A 27,898-nucleotide genomic window follows, 5' to 3' on the forward strand; every position below is an offset into this window, starting at 1 on the left:
GAGCGTACCTACAATTTTAATTTAAATGCGAATTTTAATTTGCCAGCATTTTAGATTGAAGAAGGGGAAAAGTGAAGTCAGGCGTATGAAGTGAATAGGCTTTATGGCATATTCAATTTCATGTCGATATTCAATTAATTTCTTATTTAAATTCCACGATTCGGTATTAATTTATTTCTGGTTAATTGATACATCTTAATTAATGAAGATTAGTTTCCACGGGATAAACTGCACAAACTCTTTTTGTACTGAAGAATTGTCCAATTCAAATCTTTGAACGTTATAATTTATTTTTTAAATACAGTATGATTTCAAAAAATTGAAAATATTTTTCGTATTTATTTAACCCAACATTAGCAGAATATTATTGGATTAACAATATTCAGTAATATCAGCAAAAACAAAAACCACAATATTTAAATGACAAATAAATATTTATTTCAACGCACCTACTAACTACTACTGTCTTCAATAATTAAATATTTTTTTACAATAAAGTAAGAAGTTTTGAAACTATATACATAGATTGAACATAATCAAGCATCGATTGAGGTAACTTCAATTTCTTATGTTTAAGCTCACGCAAAATTCGCCTAGCTTTGAGAGTAGTTAATTTGTTATCATCTCCAAGTAAATACAAATCGGTTACAGCATCAGCTACCTTTGCTTTTAAATTGTTTTGTTGATACACTATTACTCCTTTGACGTAATTAATCAGATCCTCCAAATGAGATTTAATAGAAGCCTTGATGTACGTTTGTGATTCCCCGACAGATTGTGCAGCTTTTATAACTCCCGGAACAACACTTCCCAAAAGGTGTTTAATGTTGTTTTTTAACTGTTCAGGCAACGAAGACAAACCCCTATCTAATGCATCAGAGACGTTATCGTAAGATACTTGCAAATTGTCAATTACAGCCCTAATTGCTGTGGCGACTGAATTGGATAAACTGGTGGCATTATTGTCAATTACCTCATTTAAGTCTTCATACAAGGCTTTAATACCTTGGACATTTGATACTTTATTGGATTCCCTGATCCAACCATCCAGTCGTTCCTCAAGACCCGTCTTTAAGTTCTTCTGATACAAAGAAAGGTCCGCCAAATCTTGACCTAAAGCTATTGGTTCCAAACCCAAATTTAACACGTCACCAACAATTGCAGTTATAACTTTCCACATGAATATTGGATTGGTCGACTGTTTTGATACCAATTCTCTTATGTTCTTCTTTAGTACTCCCAACACCTCATCAATATTAGCTTTAGTTAAAGTACCATTGGCTCGTGCTTCTGCGAGTACTTCGAACTGATTTATTACAGCATTTTTAATCGTTTCGGCTAACGAATTCAAGGCGCTTGTGATGCATTTCTTTATCAATTCCACTGCTTGTTTTAACACGTTTACAGCATCACGTTCTCTTCCTTTATTTGCAATAATATCAGTTATAGTTTCGTTCAAGAACCCTTTTAAAACCGTTCGTTCGTCCTGATTTAAATTCCTAAAGGCGTCGTTAATGATGGCTTCGGTGTCTCTACTTAAAATATTCCTATTTTTCTGTATTTTCGACAAAGCTTTAGCGATTGAATCTGTTGAATCTCGAGGAATGTCTACCACTGATATTAATATTTGCTTCTTGAGTCCGTTCAAATTATTAATTACGTTGTTGTTTACGTTACTAATTAGTTTGTCAGTTGCCCCTTCAATTTGTTTAGATTGTGTACTCACAATACCTGTGGCTAATGCTGATAAATTAGATGTGAAATTAAGGGCACCTAAAAAACATTTGTTAATATTAATTAAGAATAAAGTAAATTTGTAATAAATATTTGTAAATATATTGTATTCAGTACTTACTTGCACCCTTTCCCAGAAGGGAGAAAATTCCAAGGTATATGCTAAAAGTTAGGTTCATGTTACAAACTGAAGACAATGTTTTATTATTGTGACTATCTAAGCTACTTGCTGGACATTTATATACTTGTAATTTAAATAATTTTTTCTTATAAATATGGAAAAACAAAGTCGCAAAAAATCACACTCCTTGTAATGATTACAAAAACAAAACAAAATAAATTTTATTTTACAATTCTAATTGTTTCAAAATATGAAAATAAATTATTAATTATTATTATTATAAATTTGACTTAATTAAAAAAGAAACCGCATGATACACTAAATTATGAAAGTTATTCTGTAATTTTTTTGAGAAGTAATTATTTTCTATTCTAATATTGCGTTTGTTGCCTCCTAACATTAATTCACATTTTTATCATTTCGTTTAATTAAACTAAATATAATACATTATGTGACATAATGTCTGGATAATATTAAAAATTTATAAAGGTGAAAGCATGAAGGTTTTTCACAGCAACAACACCGAATATGTAAGCATTTTTTAACACTAATTTTCATTTGTATTTGCATTTTCATGAATAACATATCATTCTGTCAGAAATAAAATATAATAAACTTACTTTCCTTGAAACGTTGTCTGCGAAATAAATAGAACCTAGTAAAGACAGAAGTTTTATTTATATAAATTAACAATTTTAAAGTTTTTCTTATGGACAATTTATTCCATTTAGATCTTATATTAAAAATAAACTTTATTTTCAAACGATTAAAAATATATTAATTCATATTCAATTGATTTGAATAATTGCTTGTTGAAATGAAATATATAATATAAAATATTTATTTGTATAAAATTAATATAAATATGAACAAATTAAATTTATATAATAAATAATTATAACATATTAAAGGGTAATTTTAAAAATAATTAAACTAGTCAAAGTTTAAAAAACATTTTTTAGAAATGTGGTCACATATACGTAATGTTTATTTGTATAAAATTAAAACAAATATGAACAAATTAAATTTATTATGTAATAAATAACTATATTTATAGAGTATTTTCATTCACCTATATTTAGCTATACTAATAAAATAATTCAATATGAATCTCAACAATAATTTTGCCACATATGTATAATATTTATTTTATAAAATTAACACAGTTATGAAAATATTAAATTTATATAATAAATATTTATATTTATTAATAATTTTGATTTACCTACATTTGGCTACAATCTCAACAACTATTTTGCTCTCTGACAACAAATATATCCTTTAATTTAAATTAAGTATATAATAAATGCATTACATACATATGTATATTACAAATTTATATCACTTATTTTAAAAAATAATAAAACGTTTGTATATATATATATATGTATATATATATATATATATATATATATATATATATATATATATGCTAATTTCTAAAATTATTTAAACTTTAAATAAATTAACATTTTTAAGAGAGAAATATAGTTGCATATACTACTCAAAAAGCGGTTGATCAGTCGGAATCTTGAGGTCTCAGTTTGTCCCGTAGGAGGATACTTTTACTTCTCTGTCGTATATGGTGTGTCTCCCAAGATTCAGGAGGATCAAACGCTTTTTTATACATATTAATTGTGTAAAATAAATGTAAAATTAGTGTTTTTATCCATTTCATATTAATAAGGAAAATTCAACAAGAATTTCTACATTTTTTTAATAACTAAATATTTATATGTATTTATTTTAAAAAATAATAAAACATTTGCATACACATTATTCCTAATTATTCTTAAAATAAAAAAAACGTGTAATTACTTGTACTTATTATATTATTGTTATATTGTATTATATCTAATTTCACAATTATTCATGTAAATGTAGCGTACATTTGTTAAATTTAACAGGAATTTTTTAAATTTATTTGGATAATATATATATGTGATTAAAATAACTGACTAATTTAACATTATAAACGCTATTTAAAACAGTTAAAATAAATATCTAAAGTTCAGTTAAATATTTGAACATAAAATATACGCAAAATATTCAGGTGATTCAAGATACGAATTGTTTTAATTGGCAAATGTTATGATGACAATTTAGAAGGGCTGCCGGAAAGGAAATATGGCTGAAGTGGTTGACTGATTCAATTTTGGAATTATTTGTTATGTAAACAAGTAAAAGGTGGTGTTTGAACGAATTTCGAGAAGGTTAAATTAAATGATCACAGGATTGAAATGTACTTCTTGTTTTCACATCCACTACGCGGAAGAGAATCATGTAATTTTGTGTTATGTACTGAAATATCAAAATATTTATGTTTAAAGTAAACATTAAGTGTTTAGTACGTTTAACCCATTTAAGGGTGGGAATTTATCTTTAATAACAAATAAATTTTAGTAACAGATTTTGTAGATAACCATCACCTACGTACTATTCGATTAACTGTGTTACAGCCATAAAGGACACAGCTTCTCCCCCAAAAACAATTATTTATCCGGATTGCAGGAACAATACTATTACAATAAGTCTCGAATTTATTTTAAATGGATTCGATTCTCTGATAAAATCATTTTGTAAGACGGATATTTGTGTACTAAAGGCAGTATTATTACCGTCAGACCCCCTTTGATCTTTTAGATAAAAACCTCATCTAAGTTAAGCGTTTGTTGTCTCCGTGTATCCGTCTTTCGATTTCCATTGTTTTTATTTTTGTCTTCCCCCTTTGATTTTGCAATTTTGAATTTGTTTTATCGTCCCAGCCGGCTTACTTTAATTAATTGGCCTCCTTCACCTGCCCCGGATTTTTCGACTTCTTCAATTTAATGGTCCGGCGTTTTCGACTACACAATTTCGGAAGTGTTAATACATTTACAAAAGAATTCGATAATAGGTTTCGATTGCCCACTCAAAACTGATTTCAATTTACTTTACATATCAATGAAATTCAAAAACGTGAATACTAATAATTCAGGTGGATTTGTTCTATCGATTAGCGTTCACACGAGTTGACAAAACACTTTGTGATAATCTTCAGATGAACATCACGTACAAAACACGTTCGTTAAAGGACAGCTTGTCGCGTATAGACTCAGGCGGCCCGGTGTATGTGTTCGTTTTTTAATTCTCAATGGAAAACAAGTGAATTACTGTATTACGGAGCGGGCGATTTATATTTAGACGAGGTTTAAAAGTTCATTTAATCCCGTGTCGTACATGTCTGCTATGTGAACAATGCGAGGAGGAATAAGAAAAAAAACAAAGCGGTTAAACTAAATTGATCTGTCCTGTGTTCAGGCAACGATGTGACCCCATACTTGAAATAAAAAAAGTGGTTGCATCGCTTGTCTTCAACGTTTTCCGAATAAGGAAAATATTTTTATTGTGTCGGACGAAAATATTGCTTTTGTCCGCATAACATTGAGGGGATGGATGGTTTTGCATTAATAACAGACTTTAATTTCCACATTTGTCATAAACGTAAAACAGAAGTTTACAACTATTTTATTATTTTATTATTATATTTATTTTTTATTATTTTTATTATTATATTATATATAGGATTGGTTAATTTATGTCGAATTTAATTTAGTACCTAATTTATGAAAAAATAAAAGAAAAATTATAATAGCTAAATTCATGGTTGTTTAAAAAAATAATTAACGTGAAACTGGTAATGTGAATTATTAGTCCTAATTGAAAAAAAAAATAAAAAATCTAATTTAAATTTCCTGAATAATATATTTTTAATTAGATATTTAATTTATTTATTATCTTTATTTACGCCTTTATCATAAATATAAAGCAGAAATTAAATTTACTTTTTATTAATGTAAGGTTGTTAAGTTAGGTTATGTTGAAGTTTATTAATTTTATTAGTTAATTTATTAAGTAATATTAATTATTAATTTATTTTCTAATTTATAAAAAATAAAAGAAAATTAATAAATTATAGTAGTATAGCTACATAATTATTAATTCTAAGTGAAATTAAATTTAAATATTCAACTGGTAAATTATTGATAAATAATAAAAAGTAAATCTATCAAAAATTATCCAAAATATATTGGTAAGTATAAAATAAAAATTTAATTTACTGATTATCTCTATTTGCATCAGTCATAAATTTAATTTAATTTTTATTTGTATTACGCACATTATTATTTATTTTAAGTTAGTATCAAATAAAATAATTTATAAAGTAAAAATAAAATAGAAATTTAATTTATATATTATATTTATTGAACACACTTCTTTTCTATCATAATATTAGGTTAATCTATTTTAACTTAGTTTAGGTTAGGTTGAATTAGATTAGGTTAGAGTTGATTATTTTTATTAATATTAATTAATGAATCTAATGAAAGTTAAAATAAAAAAATAAATACAAAAGAAAAATATAAATTGTTATCTGTATTGTAGACATTACTTTTTATTATTATATTAAGTTAGGCAAGGTTAAGTTAATTTAGATTACATTAGATTAGATATCTAATTATATCAGGTTAAGTTGTGTTAAATTATGTTGAACTTTATTAGTTTTATTAATTTATTCAGTTTTTGCAGTATCTCCATCTTAAATTGGCCACACACACATTATATTTATTGAACACACTTCTTTTCTATCATAATATTAGGTTAATCTATTTTAACTTAGTTTAGGTTAGGTTAAATTAGATTAGGTTAGGCTTGATTATTTTTATTAATATTAATTAATGAATCTAATGAAAGTTAAAATAAAAAAATAAATACAAAAAAATATATAAATTGTTATCTGTATTGTAGACATTACTTTTTATTATTATATTAGTTAGGCAAGGTTAAGTTAATTTAGATTACATTAGATTAGATATCTAATTATATCAGGTTAAGTTGTGTTAAATTATGTTGAACTTTATTAGTTTTATTAATTTATTCAGTTTTTGCAGTATCTCCATCTTAAATTGGCCACACACACATTATATTTATTGAACACACTTCTTTTCTATCATAATATTAGGTTAATCTATTTTAACTTAGTTTAGGTTAGGTTGAATTAGATTAGGTTAGAGTTGATTATTTTTATTAATATTAATTAATGAATCTAATGAAAGTTAAAATAAAAAAATAAATACAAAAGAAAAATATAAATTGTTATCTGTATTGTAGACATTACTTTTTATTATTATATTAAGTTAGGCAAGGTTAAGTTAATTTAGATTACATTAGATTAGATATCTAATTATATCAGGTTAAGTTGTGTTAAATTATGTTGAACTTTATTAGTTTTATTAATTTATTCAGTTTTTGCAGTATCTCCATCTTAAATTGGCCACACACACATTATATTTATTGAACACACTTCTTTTCTATCATAATATTAGGTTAATCTATTTTAACTTAGTTTAGGTTAGGTTAAATTAGATTAGGTTAGGCTTGATTATTTTTATTAATATTAATTAATGAATCTAATGAAAGTTAAAATAAAAAAATAAATACAAAAAAATATATAAATTGTTATCTGTATTGTAGACATTACTTTTTATTATTATATTAGTTAGGCAAGGTTAAGTTAATTTAGATTACATTAGATTAGATATCTAATTATATCAGGTTAAGTTGTGTTAAATTATGTTGAACTTTATTAGTTTTATTAATTTATTCAGTTTTTGCAGTATCTCCATCTTAAATTGGCCACACACACATTATATTTATTGAACACACTTCTTTTCTATCATAATATTAGGTTAATCTATTTTAACTTAGTTTAGGTTAGGTTAAATTAGATTAGGTTAGGCTTGATTATTTTTATTAATATTAATTAATGAATCTAATGAAAGTTAAAATAAAAAAATAAATACAAAAAAATATATAAATTGTTATCTGTATTGTAGACATTACTTTTTATTATTATATTAGTTAGGCAAGGTTAAGTTAATTTAGATTACATTAGATTAGATATCTAATTATATCAGGTTAAGTTGTGTTAAATTATGTTGAACTTTATTAGTTTTATTAATTTATTCAGTTTTTGCAGTATCTCCATCTTAAATTGGCCACACACACATTATATTTATTGAACACACTTCTTTTCTATCATAATATTAGGTTAATCTATTTTAACTTAGTTTAGGTTAGGTTGAATTAGATTAGGTTAGAGTTGATTATTTTTATTAATATTAATTAATGAATCTAATGAAAGTTAAAATAAAAAAATAAATACAAAAGAAAAATATAAATTGTTATCTGTATTGTAGACATTACTTTTTATTATTATATTAAGTTAGGCAAGGTTAAGTTAATTTAGATTACATTAGATTAGATATCTAATTATATCAGGTTAAGTTGTGTTAAATTATGTTGAACTTTATTAGTTTTATTAATTTATTCAGTTTTTGCAGTATCTCCATCTTAAATTGGCCACACACACATTATATTTATTGAACACACTTCTTTTCTATCATAATATTAGGTTAATCTATTTTAACTTAGTTTAGGTTAGGTTAAATTAGATTAGGTTAGGCTTGATTATTTTTATTAATATTAATTAATGAATCTAATGAAAGTTAAAATAAAAAAATAAATACAAAAAAATATATAAATTGTTATCTGTATTGTAGACATTACTTTTTATTATTATATTAGTTAGGCAAGGTTAAGTTAATTTAGATTACATTAGATTAGATATCTAATTATATCAGGTTAAGTTGTGTTAAATTATGTTGAACTTTATTAGTTTTATTAATTTATTCAGTTTTTGCAGTATCTCCATCTTAAATTGGCCACACACACATTATATTTATTGAACACACTTCTTTTCTATCATAATATTAGGTTAATCTATTTTAACTTAGTTTAGGTTAGGTTGAATTAGATTAGGTTAGAGTTGATTATTTTTATTAATATTAATTAATGAATCTAATGAAAGTTAAAATAAAAAAATAAATACAAAAGAAAAATATAAATTGTTATCTGTATTGTAGACATTACTTTTTATTATTATATTAGTTAGGCAAGGTTAAGTTAATTTAGATTACATTAGATTAGATATCTAATTATATCAGGTTAAGTTGTGTTAAATTATGTTGAACTTTATTAGTTTTATTAATTTATTCAGTTTTTGCAGTATCTCCATCTTAAATTGGCCACACACACATTATATTTATTGAACACACTTCTTTTCTATCATAATATTAGGTTAATCTATTTTAACTTAGTTTAGGTTAGGTTAAATTAGATTAGGTTAGGCTTGATTATTTTTATTAATATTAATTAATGAATCTAATGAAAGTTAAAATAAAAAAATAAATACAAAAAAATATATAAATTGTTATCTGTATTGTAGACATTACTTTTTATTATTATATTAGTTAGGCAAGGTTAAGTTAATTTAGATTACATTAGATTAGATATCTAATTATATCAGGTTAAGTTGTGTTAAATTATGTTGAACTTTATTAGTTTTATTAATTTATTCAGTTTTTGCAGTATCTCCATCTTAAATTGGCCACACACACATTATATTTATTGAACACACTTCTTTTCTATCATAATATTAGGTTAATCTATTTTAACTTAGTTTAGGTTAGGTTAAATTAGATTAGGTTAGGCTTGATTATTTTTATTAATATTAATTAATGAATCTAATGAAAGTTAAAATAAAAAAATAAATACAAAAAAATATATAAATTGTTATCTGTATTGTAGACATTACTTTTTATTATTATATTAGTTAGGCAAGGTTAAGTTAATTTAGATTACATTAGATTAGATATCTAATTATATCAGGTTAAGTTGTGTTAAATTATGTTGAACTTTATTAGTTTTATTAATTTATTCAGTTTTTGCAGTATCTCCATCTTAAATTGGCCACACACACATTATATTTATTGAACACACTTCTTTTCTATCATAATATTAGGTTAATCTATTTTAACTTAGTTTAGGTTAGGTTGAATTAGATTAGGTTAGAGTTGATTATTTTTATTAATATTAATTAATGAATCTAATGAAAGTTAAAATAAAAAAATAAATACAAAAGAAAAATATAAATTGTTATCTGTATTATAGACATTACTTTTTATTATTATATTAGTTAGGCAAGGTTAAGTTAATTTAGATTACATTAGATTAGATATCTAATTATATCAGGTTAAGTTGTGTTAAATTATGTTGAACTTTATTAGTTTTATTAATTTATTCAGTTTTTGCAGTATCTCCATCTTAAATTGGCCACACACACATTATATTTATTGAACACACTTCTTTTCTATCATAATATTAGGTTAATCTATTTTAACTTAGTTTAGGTTAGGTTAAATTAGATTAGGTTAGGCTTGATTATTTTTATTAATATTAATTAATGAATCTAATGAAAGTTAAAATAAAAAAATAAATACAAAAAAATATATAAATTGTTATCTGTATTGTAGACATTACTTTTTATTATTATATTAGTTAGGCAAGGTTAAGTTAATTTAGATTACATTAGATTAGATATCTAATTATATCAGGTTAAGTTGTGTTAAATTATGTTGAACTTTATTAGTTTTATTAATTTATTCAGTTTTTGCAGTATCTCCATCTTAAATTGGCCACACACACATTATATTTATTGAACACACTTCTTTTCTATCATAATATTAGGTTAATCTATTTTAACTTAGTTTAGGTTAGGTTAAATTAGATTAGGTTAGGCTTGATTATTTTTATTAATATTAATTAATGAATCTAATGAAAGTTAAAATAAAAAAATAAATACAAAAAAATATATAAATTGTTATCTGTATTGTAGACATTACTTTTTATTATTATATTAGTTAGGCAAGGTTAAGTTAATTTAGATTACATTAGATTAGATATCTAATTATATCAGGTTAAGTTGTGTTAAATTATGTTGAACTTTATTAGTTTTATTAATTTATTCAGTTTTTGCAGTATCTCCATCTTAAATTGGCCACACACACATTATATTTATTGAACACACTTCTTTTCTATCATAATATTAGGTTAATCTATTTTAACTTAGTTTAGGTTAGGTTGAATTAGATTAGGTTAGAGTTGATTATTTTTATTAATATTAATTAATGAATCTAATGAAAGTTAAAATAAAAAAATAAATACAAAAGAAAAATATAAATTGTTATCTGTATTGTAGACATTACTTTTTATTATTATATTAGTTAGGCAAGGTTAAGTTAATTTAGATTACATTAGATTAGATATCTAATTATATCAGGTTAAGTTGTGTTAAATTATGTTGAACTTTATTAGTTTTATTAATTTATTCAGTTTTTGCAGTATCTCCATCTTAAATTGGCCACACACACATTATATTTATTGAACACACTTCTTTTCTATCATAATATTAGGTTAATCTATTTTAACTTAGTTTAGGTTAGGTTGAATTAGATTAGGTTAGAGTTGATTATTTTTATTAATATTAATTAATGAATCTGATGAAAGTTAAAATAAAAAAAAATGAATACAAAAGAAAAATTTAAATTGTTATCTGTATTGTAGACATTACTTTTTATTAGTATATTAAGTTAGGCAAGATTAAGTTAATTTAGGTTACATTAGATTAGTTGTCTAATTATATCAGGTTAAGTTTTGTTAAATTATATTTGAACTTTATTAATTTTAGTAATTAATTGCGGTATCTCCATCTTAAATTGGCCCTACACTATAATTTCATCTTAGACTTGAAACTGAAACGAAACATCTCCACATCTCCAGATTTCCATATTTCTTCAACAAGTGCTTTTAATTGTCGCGATAATTTGCTGCTTATGAGACCGAATGGCGTGGTGCTCATTGGCAAACTGACTTCGCGAACAAATGGACGTACAGACTTTTTAAGAGCACAGATAAGAGCAAAAAGTGCGCTCGGTTAATTGAAGAAACGATAACCTTTTTTGCCCGTTATCAGATTCGTATTAGTCTGTTTGTGCTGGAAGGGCCACGCCGTCGTTGCGTTCCATAATATGTATGTATAAACTTGGCAAATGTAATTACGGGAGTTTGTGATTAATGAATCTCTGGAGAGGTAATTAGACTTGGAACCTTTCGCCTTCAGTTCAGAAGTCCCTCCTTGGCGTTTGCTTGCTTATCCTTCCTTCGTCTTTGTACCACTCCAACGCAGCGATTGCTTGTTTTCGTTTATTTGCAAAACGGGGGGAAATTATAAAAATGTGCGGATTACGAACACAATTGCAGCTTTTGCGTTTCCGGTATATTTCAATTGCGCCGGGATCGCCGGAACAAGGATCCCTTTTATTGCCTTCTTGTTCGTATTTAATTTAGAGCAGCTACCATCGAGGAACAATGGCAACTTTGATTCACATAAGTAATTACAATGAAACAAAATTATGCCATAATACAACAAACATGCCTTTTCTGGACAATTTTCATTGTTCCGGTCTTTCTGTGGATGGTAAAATATTTATAAACTAACTCATTTATGATATTCTTTGTATATTACAGCGATTTGTTGAAGTTGTTATTTCAAATCAAAAACAAGTATTTCTTGTACGTACTTATTCGTCTGTAATAAGTTTTCCGTTCTGCATTTCACAATACTTTGAAAATGTTTACAATTTAGTTCAATGTCACCTAAGTCAATTTTCTGGCTTAAGGCTCTTTATTCATAATAATATTAATAATCAAAATTACAGATATATTCTTTAAAGATTCATTTAAATTGCAGGTTTGAAGAGGCTATAAAATTTCAATTAACAACTTCTTAATTAATAATTCTTGTTTTGGTGTTAATTAATTGTTGTAAATTACTATAAATTTAAATTAGATAATATATTAATGATAACTACTACTCGATATACTAATTAATAAAATTAATATTTGTAATTCAACATAACCCAATTTCATTCAACTCAATAAATTAGATGATTAAAATATGACTAATAAATTAATTGAAAAATTAATAATATAATAGTCTAATTTAACTTGTGCACTACACAACAAAAAATACATAAATTTCTATTTTATATTCACAATTTGGAATAATTTTTAATATATCTATCATTATTTTATTTATTTTTTCACAAGCACTTTTTGAAGTTGCTTAAAGTGTGATTAATATTTTGGGTATTTAAATTTAAATTTTTAAGTATTCGTCTTCAAGTTAGTATTAATAATCCTATTTTTGGTATTGTATATTAATTATTATCCATAGTTGCCATAATTTTGTAATTTTCAATGACAACAAGACACATTAACATTAATTTTGTGCGAAACATTTATAATTCTCTAAAGTAATTATTTAAGACACATTCTTAGTTATAATGTAAATTATACATAGAGCACAATGGTTCAGCTGGAGACTAAGGAATTTATCCGGGAAATTTGAGCCAGACAATTGCAAATTTGTCTTGTACGGCAGTACATCAAAGCACAGGAATAATAAATTAATTCGTTAATCCCAACGACTGATTGTAACAATATTCCGAGTATAAGGAAGTGGTCTCTGTGCAGCCTGGTTCCATCTGCTTTCAGCTCAGTCATAATGTATAGTCGGATCTACCAATAAACGCCATTTGCATGTGAATAGGGGATTAAAACTCGCAGCTTGTTGGCAGGCTCGGTTTGTATCCTGATCGATGCATCCAGACGAATTGTCTACCAACTTCAATTCAACTTAAATGAGCTAATCATCTCCATCAGAACATTGTCTGTGCTCGTGAGCATTTACAGTTTGCTCCTGATGCAAACTTAGCCAGTCACTTTTGTGGCAATTTGCGGCATGCCATCGCCACAGTCCCCCCCTGCAAATTTGTTAAAGACAACCGACACCAATTAAATCGTTTGTTAATTTACTATTTGCGTCTATCCGTTGCTTCACGGGTTGTCTGCGTCAGGTAATTAATCCCGTCAGTTGCTTTCATTTCATGTGGATAGTTTTTTACTGGATCATTGTATGTTTGGTATGTGATCGGAACCAATTTCCATCATTAATCCACAGTTTTATTTTGTTTGCGAAAACGTTCGTGATGAGAGGCGGCATAATTCTGTCACAGCTCATTCCGGGGCTTGTGGCTAAGCGATTTTCCTGCATTTTCCCCATACTCTAGGTGTCTACCTTCGTTAGTGTTTCCCAACATTCCCGCTCCCGTCACGTACACTTGGAATGTCCTGCAATCATTGTGGTATTATTTTACATTTGTAATATCTACACTCCCAGCTTCGAACAGCGGCAGATTACATTCCATAATGCCGCCGGTCTCAGATGCTTGTCCCGATTAACAGCTCTTAATGTTATTGACTCTCTATATTGATAAAGGCACACGGAATGCATGATTGGACAATTCCGTACGGCATTACGGTTTCGAGAATTCAATTTTGTTTGAACCTATGAACAAAATAATTCCGGCACTGAATGTTAATCAGAACTGGACGGATTCTCCGTTGATTGGAATTTGGTTTAAGTAAATCGCTTACCGCGACATCTAATAATGGGACATTATTTTATTTTTACTACTTATTACTTAAATTAATTCTTAATAACATTCTTAGTAATTATTATTACGATATAATTTCGGTATTGAATGTTAACCAGAACTGGACTCCTAAATTGCTTCGCATAAGACATGCAATGTCAACACAACATTTTTAATGATTCTATGAAATATTATCTATTCTCGTTATTATTTTTCCTTCTTACTATTCCAATTAATTCTTAGTATGAAGTTTGTAAGTATTGCTTTTGTACAAATGATAATTCTAAAGATACTGAAATAATTTACAATCTTACTACAAAGTTATAAATATGTATTTCCGCTTTTAACATAGATAACTTTAAAAATATAGTTATTTATTTAGTTGGTAAAAAACCAAATTAGACGTAAAATTTCCTGGAAACTTTTAATATTCAGAATAATCGTATATCATGTAAGTACACAAATTATATTTTCATTTTTATCAAGATACAGTGTACTACCACAGGTATGTTGAAATAGTACATTAAACTTACCAAAATGTCTAAATGAATCCAAATTTTACCTGAACACATGAGATAGAAGCGTTCGTTTGTGTCCCCCATTTATAGGTCCAAATTATTTACTAATGCAGAATAATGCACAACCACATACAGCCCCCATTGTCCGACATTATCTTGTTGATGTTGGGATTACTGCTATGGCCTGGCCAGTTCGCAGTCCAGATCTTTATCCAATAGAACATATCTGGAACATTCTTGAGCGGGGTTTAAAGAACCATCCGAATCTTCCGAATATCTTACAGCATGTGGAGGGTCTTCTACTCAAAATTTGGGAGAATTTAGACGAAAATGTAATTCGAAGTCAGATTTTGAGTATGAATAGATGTGAGGCTGTCATTCATAATAGTTGTGGAAATACCAAACTGTGAAAATAACAAGGTAATATAATATATAAAAATATTTTATTCAGATATAATGCAATTGCGCTGATTTGAGAGCTTAATCTAAAAACAATTACTACAAGTATTAGTCAATAACTAATTGATTTATATTTAATGAATTGAAGCCTAGCTGATCAACTCAGAAACTTCAGTTGTATGGCACAATACCCTAATTATTTAATTAATCAAGTGGGAGTTGTAATTATAAAATGCATAACTTCGATAACGCACTCAAGACAACTTGGGGGTCGTTTATTTGTTATGGAGTTTGCATTCACCCACTCATACAGATATCTAATTCATCTACCTTTCTGTATGGTCCTTGAGATACCTGGCATCTCGATTGCAGAAGTTCCTCACTCGAGGGCTTTAATAATTTGCGACACTTAATAAATAATTTGAACCGAAACTGTAATTATGGATAAGTAGTTGCAAGTTGTAAAGCAAAGAGAGTAAATGTTTATACGTTATGGGCTCCGTAAGGGCTGATACCTTAAGTTTTCGATTGGTTTTCGTTGGAGGTGCATCCTAAATATTGACTCAAGCACGTAAAATAACACTGATCATTAAATAGTCGAAACAGGGTAAAACATATATCCCACAGGTCCGCCAAATTAGAACATAGACACCGCATCTTTATTCATAAATTATAATGAATTCAATGTATAATAAAATCCACTGTACCACACAATTATGAAACTGTAAAAAGAATTTACAAAGCTATTGAATATAGACTTGTTAAACTTACCCAAAAGTTTAATTATTACAGGCTCAATAAACTCATTATGTTATATCTACCCTTTCCTATAGACCTCTTTTCTGATGCTCCTTTCAAAGAAGTAATTTCTTCACAAGAAGGTATAGCGTAAAGACTTACTGCCAAGAACAACCAATAACAAAAAAATGGTAACAATCATGGAATTACTCAAGACATCCACACCTTCAGTGCAATCAAAGAAATCTATACGAAACCATCGCCACCAAGAAGCATTACTGACAAATGGACAGTGGATTGTTAAAAGGTCACTTGTAACATCAGCCAATGCTGTTTGATTGCCCAAACTATGAAATCAGTAGAGATTCAAACAACATCAAAGAAAATTTGACAGAAATGCTAAGAGATAATTCAAACTTCTCGCACATAGAGACTTTCTTTAAACAAATGAAGTTATATAACTTAATTTATGTTAGAATTCCTTACTTTTAACTTTACTACTGTAGCTGCTCATAACCCTCCCAGAATTAAGCAGTACTTGTTCCATTAAAAAAAATATTCAGCTTCCTTTAAAAGAAAAAATTGTTACACTTTCAGTCAGATAAACTTCAAACTTGTGACTTAAATTACACAACTATAAAAAATATTGCTGGCATAAAAATAGAAAATAAGTGAAACAATAAGAGACGTGGTGTGGGAGTTTTAAAATTAAACTCGACTCACCACAAAGATGAAAATTCGAATTCTCTTCCTGTACATGAGATGTACACGGTAATATATTCGGCTAATAAGAAAAGGGGGAAAAAACTCTAGCACGAGCCCTGAAAAAGATCTTATATACACAGACAAGACGTAAATTCAGCAATTTGTACGTACTTTTCGAATATTTACATATTCCTGACTACCTGTTATCATATCATGAATTGGAAATGCAATTTTCCACGAAACATAATTTCGAGAATAAAATTTAAAATACTTTCACCGTTGAAAATTCTCATATACATTTCAAACACTTATTACACTTTTAGTGCATAAGCTGTGCAATAAAAACAGGTTTTATTAAACAATTACCTATTTTTCAACGTTAAATTCTCTTTTATTGAGGTAAATGTCTGAATTTTACACATATTTCATAACTAGTCACGTATTTGTTTTAGAAACTTTGGACCGAAGTTTAAATTAACTATAATATTTAATGTTGTATATTTTCTAAGTGATACCAACATTTAACTGAATGATACACGTTATATATTAACGATTAATTAATTGACATATTGAATGTTCCTAAACAAACTTGCAATGTTGAATCAAAGTTAATCGAGGCGTTTGCGAAATTCAGTTATAAATTAAGCTAAATTGGCTATTAATTTACATTTACCTGTCGAATAAAACTAAATCAAACTAAAATATAGATGTTATGATGCACTATTTTTATTTGTTGTGTATTTCTACAAACACTTTTATTATTTTAATGTATATTAATGACACTTTTCAAGCGTCTGTTGACAAAGACTGAATTCTCTCTGATCGATTCAAAATTCGAATTTTAAAAAGGTTCTCGCAAGAGAGAAAGAGATGCTTCAGAGTCAGAGAAATACTGCAGTTTTGGAAAGAAGAAGGGGTAAGAGTCAGAAATTAAATGTTTCAAGAACAATGGAATACCCTGTATATTTTTACATTCAATTTAAAAATTACAATTTATTTGCGACTGGATTAAAAATGCCCTCATAAATTAAACTATTACTAAGCGAAATACGGGATAATAAATAACTAAAAAAAATTAAGTAGTCATAATTTTTTTTACACAGTCTTAACGAGAATTGTCTGAGAAATACAAAAATGTATAAATATACAGGGTATTCCATTTAAAAATTCGAAAACGGTGAAACCTGATATACAGAGTGTCCTATACTAGTTCCTAGTTGACACCCGGTATAGTCATTAAAATCCTTCTCCTGTTAAGACTTTTATACCAATTTCAACTCATTGTCCAGACCGTCAGAATAGCGTGTGACAATATAATTAATAAAAGGCCCATAAAATAATTTTAAAAAACTCTAATTAGTTGTATTAACCCATGATTAATAATATATTTTGTTTTATTCTCATAATATTTCTAGTTATGATTTCTATTTAATAATATTTAAAAATAAAAACTAACTTTTCATAACATGTTTATATTTCACACATTTTATATAATATGTTAAAAAAGAGAGAGAAATTTATTTAAATCTCTCTTGACTGCCATTAAACGTTAAAATATTAATTAAATTTGTGACAAATGTTGTAATTGTTAATGAAAGAAAAAAAATCCAGTGAGGAATTTGAAATTAAAATGACGTGTGTTTAATTAAGACAAACGGGGGATGTGGAAGAGGCGAGAGCGTCCGCGTGATAGTTTTGCGTCGGCAACGACAAGCACCAATCCAAGCCGAAACTGGCCATTTCTGACTGCTCCGACAAATATAATTAGCGAGAGCCGAATGAAACCAACAGGTCGAACTAATGTTATTACCCGTTTTCCTACAAAACACTAATTTTATTAAACGCCTGTAATATTGACATTTTAATGAAAATTTAATTTGCTTTGTACGAAAAATCGGGCTTTGTTTCATCTGGATATGGTAATTTCCGACATCAAAGGATGCCGTCATTTATATTTCGCCATGAGAGAATTTTGTGCGAATGCATAATGCTAATCGCGCAAAATTTCATTCATATCTAATAAAACTAATAAATTGAATTTGGCCGGCCAAATGAGCCACTCGATCGTAAATTAAATTCATGATAATTTTCCATTATTGTGCATTCTGCAATTAGAAAAATTGCGAAAATGATATTGAAGCTATGTTATCGGCATCAACTGGCGTAATTGCCTTTGCAGGTATTTTGAGTTACATTTTAGAATTTTAAAACTGCAATTATAACATTATCTTTTAAAATGATTATCGACTACATTGTAATTTACCATTTGCCAAAACCAGAACATATTTTTCAGTTCATTATACTCATTTAATACACATATTTGATATATTATTAAATATATAAAATAATTATTATTCAATTAACAAATTATTACCGAATTTTAATTTTTGCCCTTTAATTAATAATTATGCGTTGCTTGATGTTGCTTTCTGGCCTCAGATATTGATTCTGTTTGGAATTTATTATTTTTATTTATAAATATTGTTTTATTTATTGATTATGGTAATTTTTTATCTACTTTTATTAACATATTTTGTTTCATTATGTTGTTTTTAATTTATTTACATTTTTATATTTATTAAGATAATTTTTTATATTTACTTACATTTTCACTATTTTTAATTAACTTAATATTATTTTTATTATTATTAACTTCATTTTGTTTTATTTTATTTATTATCACATAATTATTAAATTTAATAATATAATAATATTATCCCTTTTTAAAATATCACTTAATTTTATAATAAAGTAATTTTAAAATTAAATTAGTTAAATTAAATTTTATTTATTTTATAAAATAAAAAAGAATATATTTATTAGTAAACTGTAAATTTAAAAATTTGATTAAAATACTTAAAATTTAAATTTATATATTTTTAAAAATTGATCTAATTAACTAGAATATGGCAATTAAATTTATAAAAAGTTTAAAAAGTTAAAATTAAGAAATTAATTAAAAACATGGAATTATTATTTTAAATTTATAAAATTTGGCTCAAAACATTAAATAACTACCAATTAGTTTAAGAAAAAATAATAAATATTAAAATCACCCTTCAAAATTAAAAATAAGAAATTGAATTTATATATTATATTAAAAAAAAATAATAATAAAAATAAGCAAATAAAATAAACTTAAAATTATTAATATAAAAGAATTAAAATTAGTAATTTAATTTTATATATTTTAAATTAAAAAAATATATAATAATAATAATATAAAAAATTAAAATTAACTGATCAAAAAAATAGTTTTGTTTGTTATTTCAAATTTAAAAAATTTTTCCCAAAACTTTAAAAAATTAAAATTCGAAATTTTAATTTATATATTTTTAAAAATTAATAAAAAAACTAAAATTAACAAATTAAATACAAAATTAATTCTAATTTATGAGGGTTTATAAATTATTTAATGTAATTAATTTAAAAAAAATAACCTTGAAGATTAAAAGTAATCAATTAAATTAAAATAAAATTAAAATTATTAAAATTGTTATTTTAAAAATAATTTAAAAAATTAAAATTAAAAATTTTTATTTATATAATTTTAGAAATTAAGCTGAAATAAATTTAATTTAAATTATAAGTTAGTTAGATATTATTTATAATTAAAGAATTATATGTAATAACAAATATTATAATATTGAACAAATTTTATTAATTGTCATTATAAAATCATTAATGAAATTTTTTTACCTAAACAAATTACTGAAATTTATTCTAAGGGTTTTAAAAATCAACATTTATTTAATATTCTACCAAAAAGATTTAAAAATAGAAAATCAAAACAGATATTGAATACAACTTATTGAAGACTTTACTTTTATATCAAGTGAAAGTATATTTGAAAACGTCATATCTAAAATAAATTGATTGTTTTAGTTTTCCTGTTGACAGACTGCAAGCTGATTGTTGAAAACGACGTTCCGCTGCCAACTCACTTGACAATTATGACAATTGATTTTGCCCGTTTCATACGCAATTTCGTTCGCAACGCGCAAAAACTGCGTGCAGTGATTTGGTCAAAATTCGGTAATCCCCCGGAATGAGCGTTTTTAAATCGGGCAGACAGTCCCTCCCCGACACACGACAATGACAAAGCGTGTCTGCTCACCCCTCACGCAGACCGATAGACAGACCTAAGCGAAGGAAAAAAGTTGCTGTATCTGCAAAAGTACAATTATATAAAGATAAAATTGCCTTTGTTAAAAACAAGTTGTGTGAGTGCGTCGGACCTCTCCAATCACCGGCACGTCATCTATCTTCGTCCGTTGAACGATGGCATCTGCAGCTGTCTAGTTAATTCGCGTCCCACTGATCCCTCAAATGGATGATTTCTATCTAAGGTGAAAGCTATTATTTCGTGGACGCCACAAACTGATATTACCGCGCCCCACCTCCAGACGACGGTTTTCTTCAATCTTAAATTAACACTATGCAGTGCACGTATTCTTTACACAACAATTTTGTGAAAAGTTATTTATTGGCTTGCTCTTGAAGCACTAACATTTATTTCACATGTTTGCTATTTTATTTTAAAATATAAAATAAAACTTTTATTAAATTTCAAGTAAATATTGCGCATTTATTTTAATTATAATATATGTATATTAGACTGTTTCAAAAAAATCGACAAATTTTTTTTTTCTTATTTATATCGAGAATCTTGTTGGAAATGGTAAAAAAAATACCGTAGAAATTACAGCTCTTAATATTAATATTAAGAGTACCGCATCGTAAATTTTAATTTCCCGTTTAAATAACACGGGAACGGTGTTCTCTTGGATTCTGAAATTTTTTAACTCTCGTTAGAGATAATATTTCAAAATGATCAAAACAGATTTTTATAGAAAATTTAACGCTCTACAAAAAATGTCTCTTACAGTTTTTTGATATATTCATTTTTTCAAAAGTTATTTAACATTAAAGTTGGATTGATTTAAAATTTTTCTCATTTTCTGACGCAACCATCAACTTTATGGGAAAATTATCGATAAGTGTTTCACGAAAAATGAAGAGCAATTACAATACTTATTGCTAGTTATAAGTGAATACAGAAAAAAATTGTCAAATTGTAGTAAAAGTCTGTTAGTGTAACGATAAACTGCTTAATTTAAAGCAGTAAAATATTTAATTATTTAATAAAATTTTTAGTTTTCAGCAGGTAACTTATGATCTGTAAAAAATATCAAAAACTTTTTCGGAAATAAATTATAGGAAATTGAATTCTCTACAAAAAATGTTATATAAAATTTTCCCATAAAGTTGATGGTTGCGTCAGAAAATGAGAAAAATGTCAAAATTTTAAATCAATCGAACTTTAATGTTAAGTAACATTTGAAAAAATGAATATATCAAAAAACTGTAAGAGACATTTTTTGTAGAGCGTTAAGTTTTCTATAAAAATCTGTTTTGATCATTTTGAAATGTTATCTCTAACGAGAGTTAAAAAATTTCAAAATCCAAGAGAACACCGTTCCCGTGTTATTTAAACGGGAAATTAAAATTTACGATACAACACCTCTTAATATTAATATTAAGAGCTATAACATTCACAGTATTTTTTTTACCATTACCGACAAGATTTTCGATATAAATAAGAATGTATATGTTTTGTATATTAATTTTTCATTTACTGCAGTTTTTTGTGCCCTTTTTATTGTTGTTTCATAATTTAATTTAGATCACACATCTGGACATATCTGTAATATACAATTTTAGCTTCTAATTAAAAGGTAAAATTGAATTAAACCTAATAATTAATCAATATAATAATTAAATATAATGCTTATTATACAAAAATGTTTGAGTGTAATATCGTTTCTCTTCTATTATTTATCTACATCAAATATGTAGCTGAAAATATTATGATTGATAAAGTATTTTTTAATACAATAACAATATTAATTAATATAATTTGGTAATTTTTACAAATTTTATTTATTATAATTTTATTAATTTTAACAAATATCACTAAAGAAAATAATTAAAAATTTGACTGATATTAATTATGTCAATTAATTGTCTATGATAAATTATTAATCCTTTTAAATTTTTTATTTTTAATCTACAATACTACGTATATTTTTATAAATATATGCGGAGAGTAATAAAGAATAACTTATTTTTTAACCAAATAAAATAGTTAAAAATAATATTTAATTAATATGTTCAATTACAATTTTAAAAAATATAATTTTCAGAATTACAGATAATTTTCGCACTGGACGCACTGCCAACTTCGAGTTATCAAAAATTTGAGTTATGGAAATTCGACTCAATAATATAAATAATTCGTGCTTGCGCATTCACCATTTTTGTAAGTTACATTAGGTATGTATATCTAAGAAATAATAAATGTATGGAAAATGTGTATTCATAAATTGTTCAAACTTATTATTGTTGCTCTTTTATATTTCGACCAAATTTAGTAACTGGAACTAATAATTAAAACTATAGTTTTTGTAACTTGAATAAATTATAAAATTAATTAATCACATATTCAGAATTATGGGAGTATTATTTTAATATAGTAAATTATTAATTTTAACATTTTAATTCTGAATCAATAACTATAATTCTTCTAAATATAACTTTTAATTAATATTTAAATGGCTATTTATGATTTAGTGTATTCACCACTTTGTAGTTTATATGTCTGTGGCACTGTTTAAATCTATTTAAATAGAAATAAGAATCTGAATTAAGATAGAGTCAGTAAATCTAAAGCATTATAAGGTATATAACGTAATAATATTGTCAAGTAGACGTATTATTCTCTGTTTGACTAGGTCTTTATTGTAGCTGTAAATCTAATCCGTGAATGGGATATACTCGGAGTGTAAAACAAACAGGAAAATATAACAAGGCAAATTAAACAAGGAGAAAGCGTAATATTTAAATTAAATTATAAGTCACAGAGAATTTCTACGAAACCACCCCGAGCCGTTCTCGAATTACTGAGGTGCGCTTGTTTATCTATTGGTTAGAAGGCGAATTATTTAATTCGTGCTTTGTACAGTTTAATTAGTATCACACCTCTTAATCATAAATGCACATAGAAATAAACCTTTAGTGTAATATATTTTTTTTAATAGAAAGTTCCCCGAAGCTCTGTTTCATTGTTTGCGGCCGTACTTAAATGTAAATAACAAATAACCCGTGAACGATTTCAAATATTGTTAATCTTCGCAGATCGTCTAAACTGTCTAAGATCCCCGACCACGAGAATTTATACCCTTAAAAACGTTATGCATAATAAAACAGTCTGAAGCTTAATTCGAACTAATAGCAGCCCTCCCGAAGAGGGAGCCCTGAACAATAATTCAAACAGAAGCGAAAGACAATGAACGGAAAACAAATCTAAATGTGATATAAATCCATTAGCGTGTAGAGTGTATTTAGAAATAGTTTTACATTATGCAAATGTTTCAAGCGGTTCTGGCGGTAGAAGGAACACGCATTTTCCAGTTTCCGCTACATTTCACTGCTGAATCTGTTTAATTATGATTGTTCTGCTCAATGTGAACGAAGTGTTGCACCGGTTACTTTTCTGAAGCTTGAATTATAAATTGCGGGGTTGCCGGAATTAAATGCGTGTTGGGGAAAAAAATAAACGGATGTTTAACGTATTTTTCAGATTTCATTTGAGTACTGTTTGAAATATTTTATATATTTATTATAAGAAGAACATTTTTATACCCAACATATTCTCTTATTTCACAAACTATATAATAAAAAATATATGTTACAATAGGTTACGTTAGATAATAATTTGTTAGAAGTGATAATATTCTCATTTAGTTAATCTTGAAAACTTTTAAAAAAACAATATTAAATCAAAAATCACAAAAATATATACATTATAAATATAAAAATATGATACATAAAACTGCTATAGATTATGTTGGGTTACAAAATATTCCAGTAATATTATTTTCATTTTCTTTCTAAATTCTATAATAATCTGATTCAAAAAAAAAAATATAGATATATAGGTTTTCTGGAATTGAAAATATTTTAATTTTTCTTCTAAGTGAAATTAAAAAACATTAGAAATATTCAGTAATGTAGTAATTCCAAAAAATATAAATTGTGCCACCAAATTGACGAGTTTTAAATTATAAAATTTAAAATGTTATGGTTATATTTGGTTAATTTAGATGAAGTAGGTTTAGTTTATGTGAGGTTGGATGACTTCCTACATCTGACATTTTAATTTTCTTTCTAAATGAAATGAAATGTTATGTATAGTAATCTAAGTAAAGAAAGACATAAATTGAACCACAAAAAAGTTTTATATTATACAATTTAAAATTTTAATAGGTTATATTTGGTTACGTTAAGTGGTGTTTATTTATATTATGTTAAGTTGGACAATTTTCTAGAAATTAAAATAATTTAATTTTCCTTTTAGGAATATTTAGTAATGTGATTCCAAAAAATATAAATTGAACCACAAAATTGACAAGATTTATAGGATAGGTTATATTTGATTAGGTTAGGAAATTGGTTTAAATTATATTACGTTGGATAATTTTTTAGAATTGATATTATTTTAAGTGGAAATAAATTAAAAATCAGTGCTGTAGAGATTAAAATAATTATAAATTAAATCTCAAAAATGAAGTGTTGGGTTGAATTAGTTATTAGATTAAGTTAAGTGAAATAGAATAATTTCATAAAGCTAATATTAAGCTTCTTCTAATTTAAACAGTTATTAAACTAATTTTTTTAATTGTTTACTTTATCTGTTTTACATTAAAAATTGTCAATATTGTTTTTTATATAATTATTTGAATATTAAGGACAGTAATAATTTAAAAATATTTAAATCAAATTACAAAATTTTGGCCAGTGAAATAAATATTATGAAAATATAAATATATGTTCAGGTTAAGCTAAATTAGATTGGTTATTAGATTAGGTTATAAAACTATTATTATTGTTCCTTGGAAGTGAAATGAAAAAATCTATAAAAATTTGGAGTAAAAATAATTTTTTAATAATTAAAATAGAAATATATATAAAAATTCTTTTGACAGATAAATTTTAGACTTAGTGTAAGACATTTATATTAAACTTATAATTGTGACAGATAATTGACAAACAATAAAAGACTGACTGTGGTGTAAGGAAGGGGAATATTGAAAGTCAACAGCCAGCAAAACAACGATCGAAATGTTGGCAAGATTTCTCGCTCGACGAAGCCTGTCCGCCGGTTGATTGTAGCTCATTGTTGTATTGTAAGTTTATTACGTTCGAGATTATTCCCATTTCCCCGCTTCGGAATACAATGATGCTTAACTGACTCGAGCTAATCCGTTTAATTATCCGGAATTTACCTTTCACGGCCCAAAACTTTATCGAACTACGTACTTTTTTTCCTGAACAAGACAAAAATGTTGTTAGCGAAATAACCACGCCCGAGCAACTGGAGGAACTTCTTTGTTTCCATTCGCTCGTTATGGGGGATTCAGTTTACAAGTATAATAGCCTATTTAAAAATAAAATTTCCTAGTTGGCTTCATTCACAATCAATTTGCTTTGGCAATTTGAATCGTGAGCTCTTTAAAATAACAATGTACACTAAAAACAAGTTTTAGAATTTCCAATAATAAATTTCAGAATAGCTGCAGACTCAAGGGTAAATTATAGTGCGACAATGTCTTAATCATAATGTGAATATGTAACAGTTATTTTATTATTCAATTTCGCATCATCAAAATTCATTAGTGGACAGCGAGTCGATGGCCTGGGGTGTTGTTATTTGTCCGGAAAACCCACTTGATTTCAAAGTCACTTAGTATTCTGCGAAGTAGTCCTGGGGGCCAGTGTGGCGGTCATCGCGAAGGCAGACCACCGAAGAGCACCTCCGGCCGGCCATTAGACGCTCCTCGTTATTTGGCAGGCGATGAGCCAGACTGAGCGGTCGTGCGTACAGACCACGCTCGCACTTCCATCATGCTGATGGACCGGCTCGCCACCATCCAAATATAAATTGCCTATGGCAAGACAACCATCGCACCGTGTCTGTTTGCTCTTCAAATATTTGAGCTCTTATGCCAATGGACTTGGCGTGTTACAGAAATGTTGCTTTAATTGCACTTCGGGTGTGCTGCCTCTCATGTTTTTCAATTGATCTCTACCAAGAGATCTAAAATACGATTTGTCTTTTTTATCACTACTTTCACTAACGTTTTCAATCTTGTTTTTGGTACATTTCTAAGTCTATATTGTCTAAAAAATTAGTAGAATATAAGTTCTCACAGTCTTTTACGAAATAAAAGCTTTATTTAAAGTATAAGGAACACAAATATTTCATTCAAAGTATTGCCCTACACTGGCCACTACTTTCTTTCATCTTTCTGGCAGCATATAAATTCCTCGTCGGAAAAAGCATATGTGTTTTGGGGCTTTCCAAAAATCAGTAAAGGGCAGAACATTGTCACCCCAAGAATGCTTACCTGAAGGTGTATTATCATTCAATATTCCATGCACTGAGTACTGCTACTGCCATTTTTAAAGAAACAGTCAGTACGAAGTTATAATATAATATAGTATATAGTATAGTATACTAACACACGACCACCAAGATTTTCAGTCCTTTCCCCAATCGAACATGTGTGGGATATGATGGGGCAACGCTTAAGGAATTTACATCCCCTCCACAGACTCTTAATGAACTAAGACATCAGATTCAGTTCATCTGGAATGAGATACCATAAGAAAATGTCGTTAATCTCATCAGATCGATGCTACGACGCGTCAGTGTAGGTTAAGGTGTTGCCTTTTATGCACGCATTATATATAATATTTCAATATTAACAAAAAATTAAATGTAATATCTTAATGGGAGTAAACTCCATAGCTAAAACAACTCCCCTAAAATCTTTGTGTAACAATACATTACACCCTTCACTGTTACTACAAGTAGTTAGACGAATTTCAAATTGTAAATACCGGAGTTGCCTAAATGTAGTGGCAATTCATTGGAATACCCGTTAACATGCAAAATGCATTGCTTGAGATGGGAATAAAAGCTCAAATATTTGATTAGTAAATAGCTTCGTAAAACACACATTGGCCAAAAGTGAAATTTCGAATAATTAAAATGAATTATCCGTTGTGATTAAGTATGCAAAATTGTATATTGTTTAACTACTTTAAATTAATTCGACTAAATTACTTTATGAACTATTCTCTATGTGGTTTAAATATTTTAATTTAATCATAGATAAATA

General features: G+C 26.7%; 1 protein-coding gene across 1 annotated transcript; it reads right to left on the reverse strand.

The window, feature by feature from the left end:
• Window positions 1–444: 444 nt before the first annotated feature.
• Window positions 445–1,933, reverse strand: LOC109604793 (extracellular matrix-binding protein EbhA-like). The gene is made up of 2 exons (XM_020021327.2): window positions 1,856–1,933; window positions 445–1,773 (listed from the first exon to the last, which is right to left on the reverse strand). Exons 1-2 carry the CDS (start codon window positions 1,911–1,913, stop codon window positions 488–490), a joined length of 1,344 nt encoding a protein of 447 aa, XP_019876886.1. The 5' UTR covers window positions 1,914–1,933; the 3' UTR covers window positions 445–487.
• Window positions 1,934–27,898: the final 25,965 nt, after the last annotated feature.

The sequence above is a fragment of the Aethina tumida genome, chromosome 7, assembly GCF_024364675.1.
Source record: "Aethina tumida isolate Nest 87 chromosome 7, icAetTumi1.1, whole genome shotgun sequence".
In the NCBI taxonomy this organism is placed as follows: Eukaryota; Metazoa; Arthropoda; class Insecta; order Coleoptera; family Nitidulidae; genus Aethina; species Aethina tumida.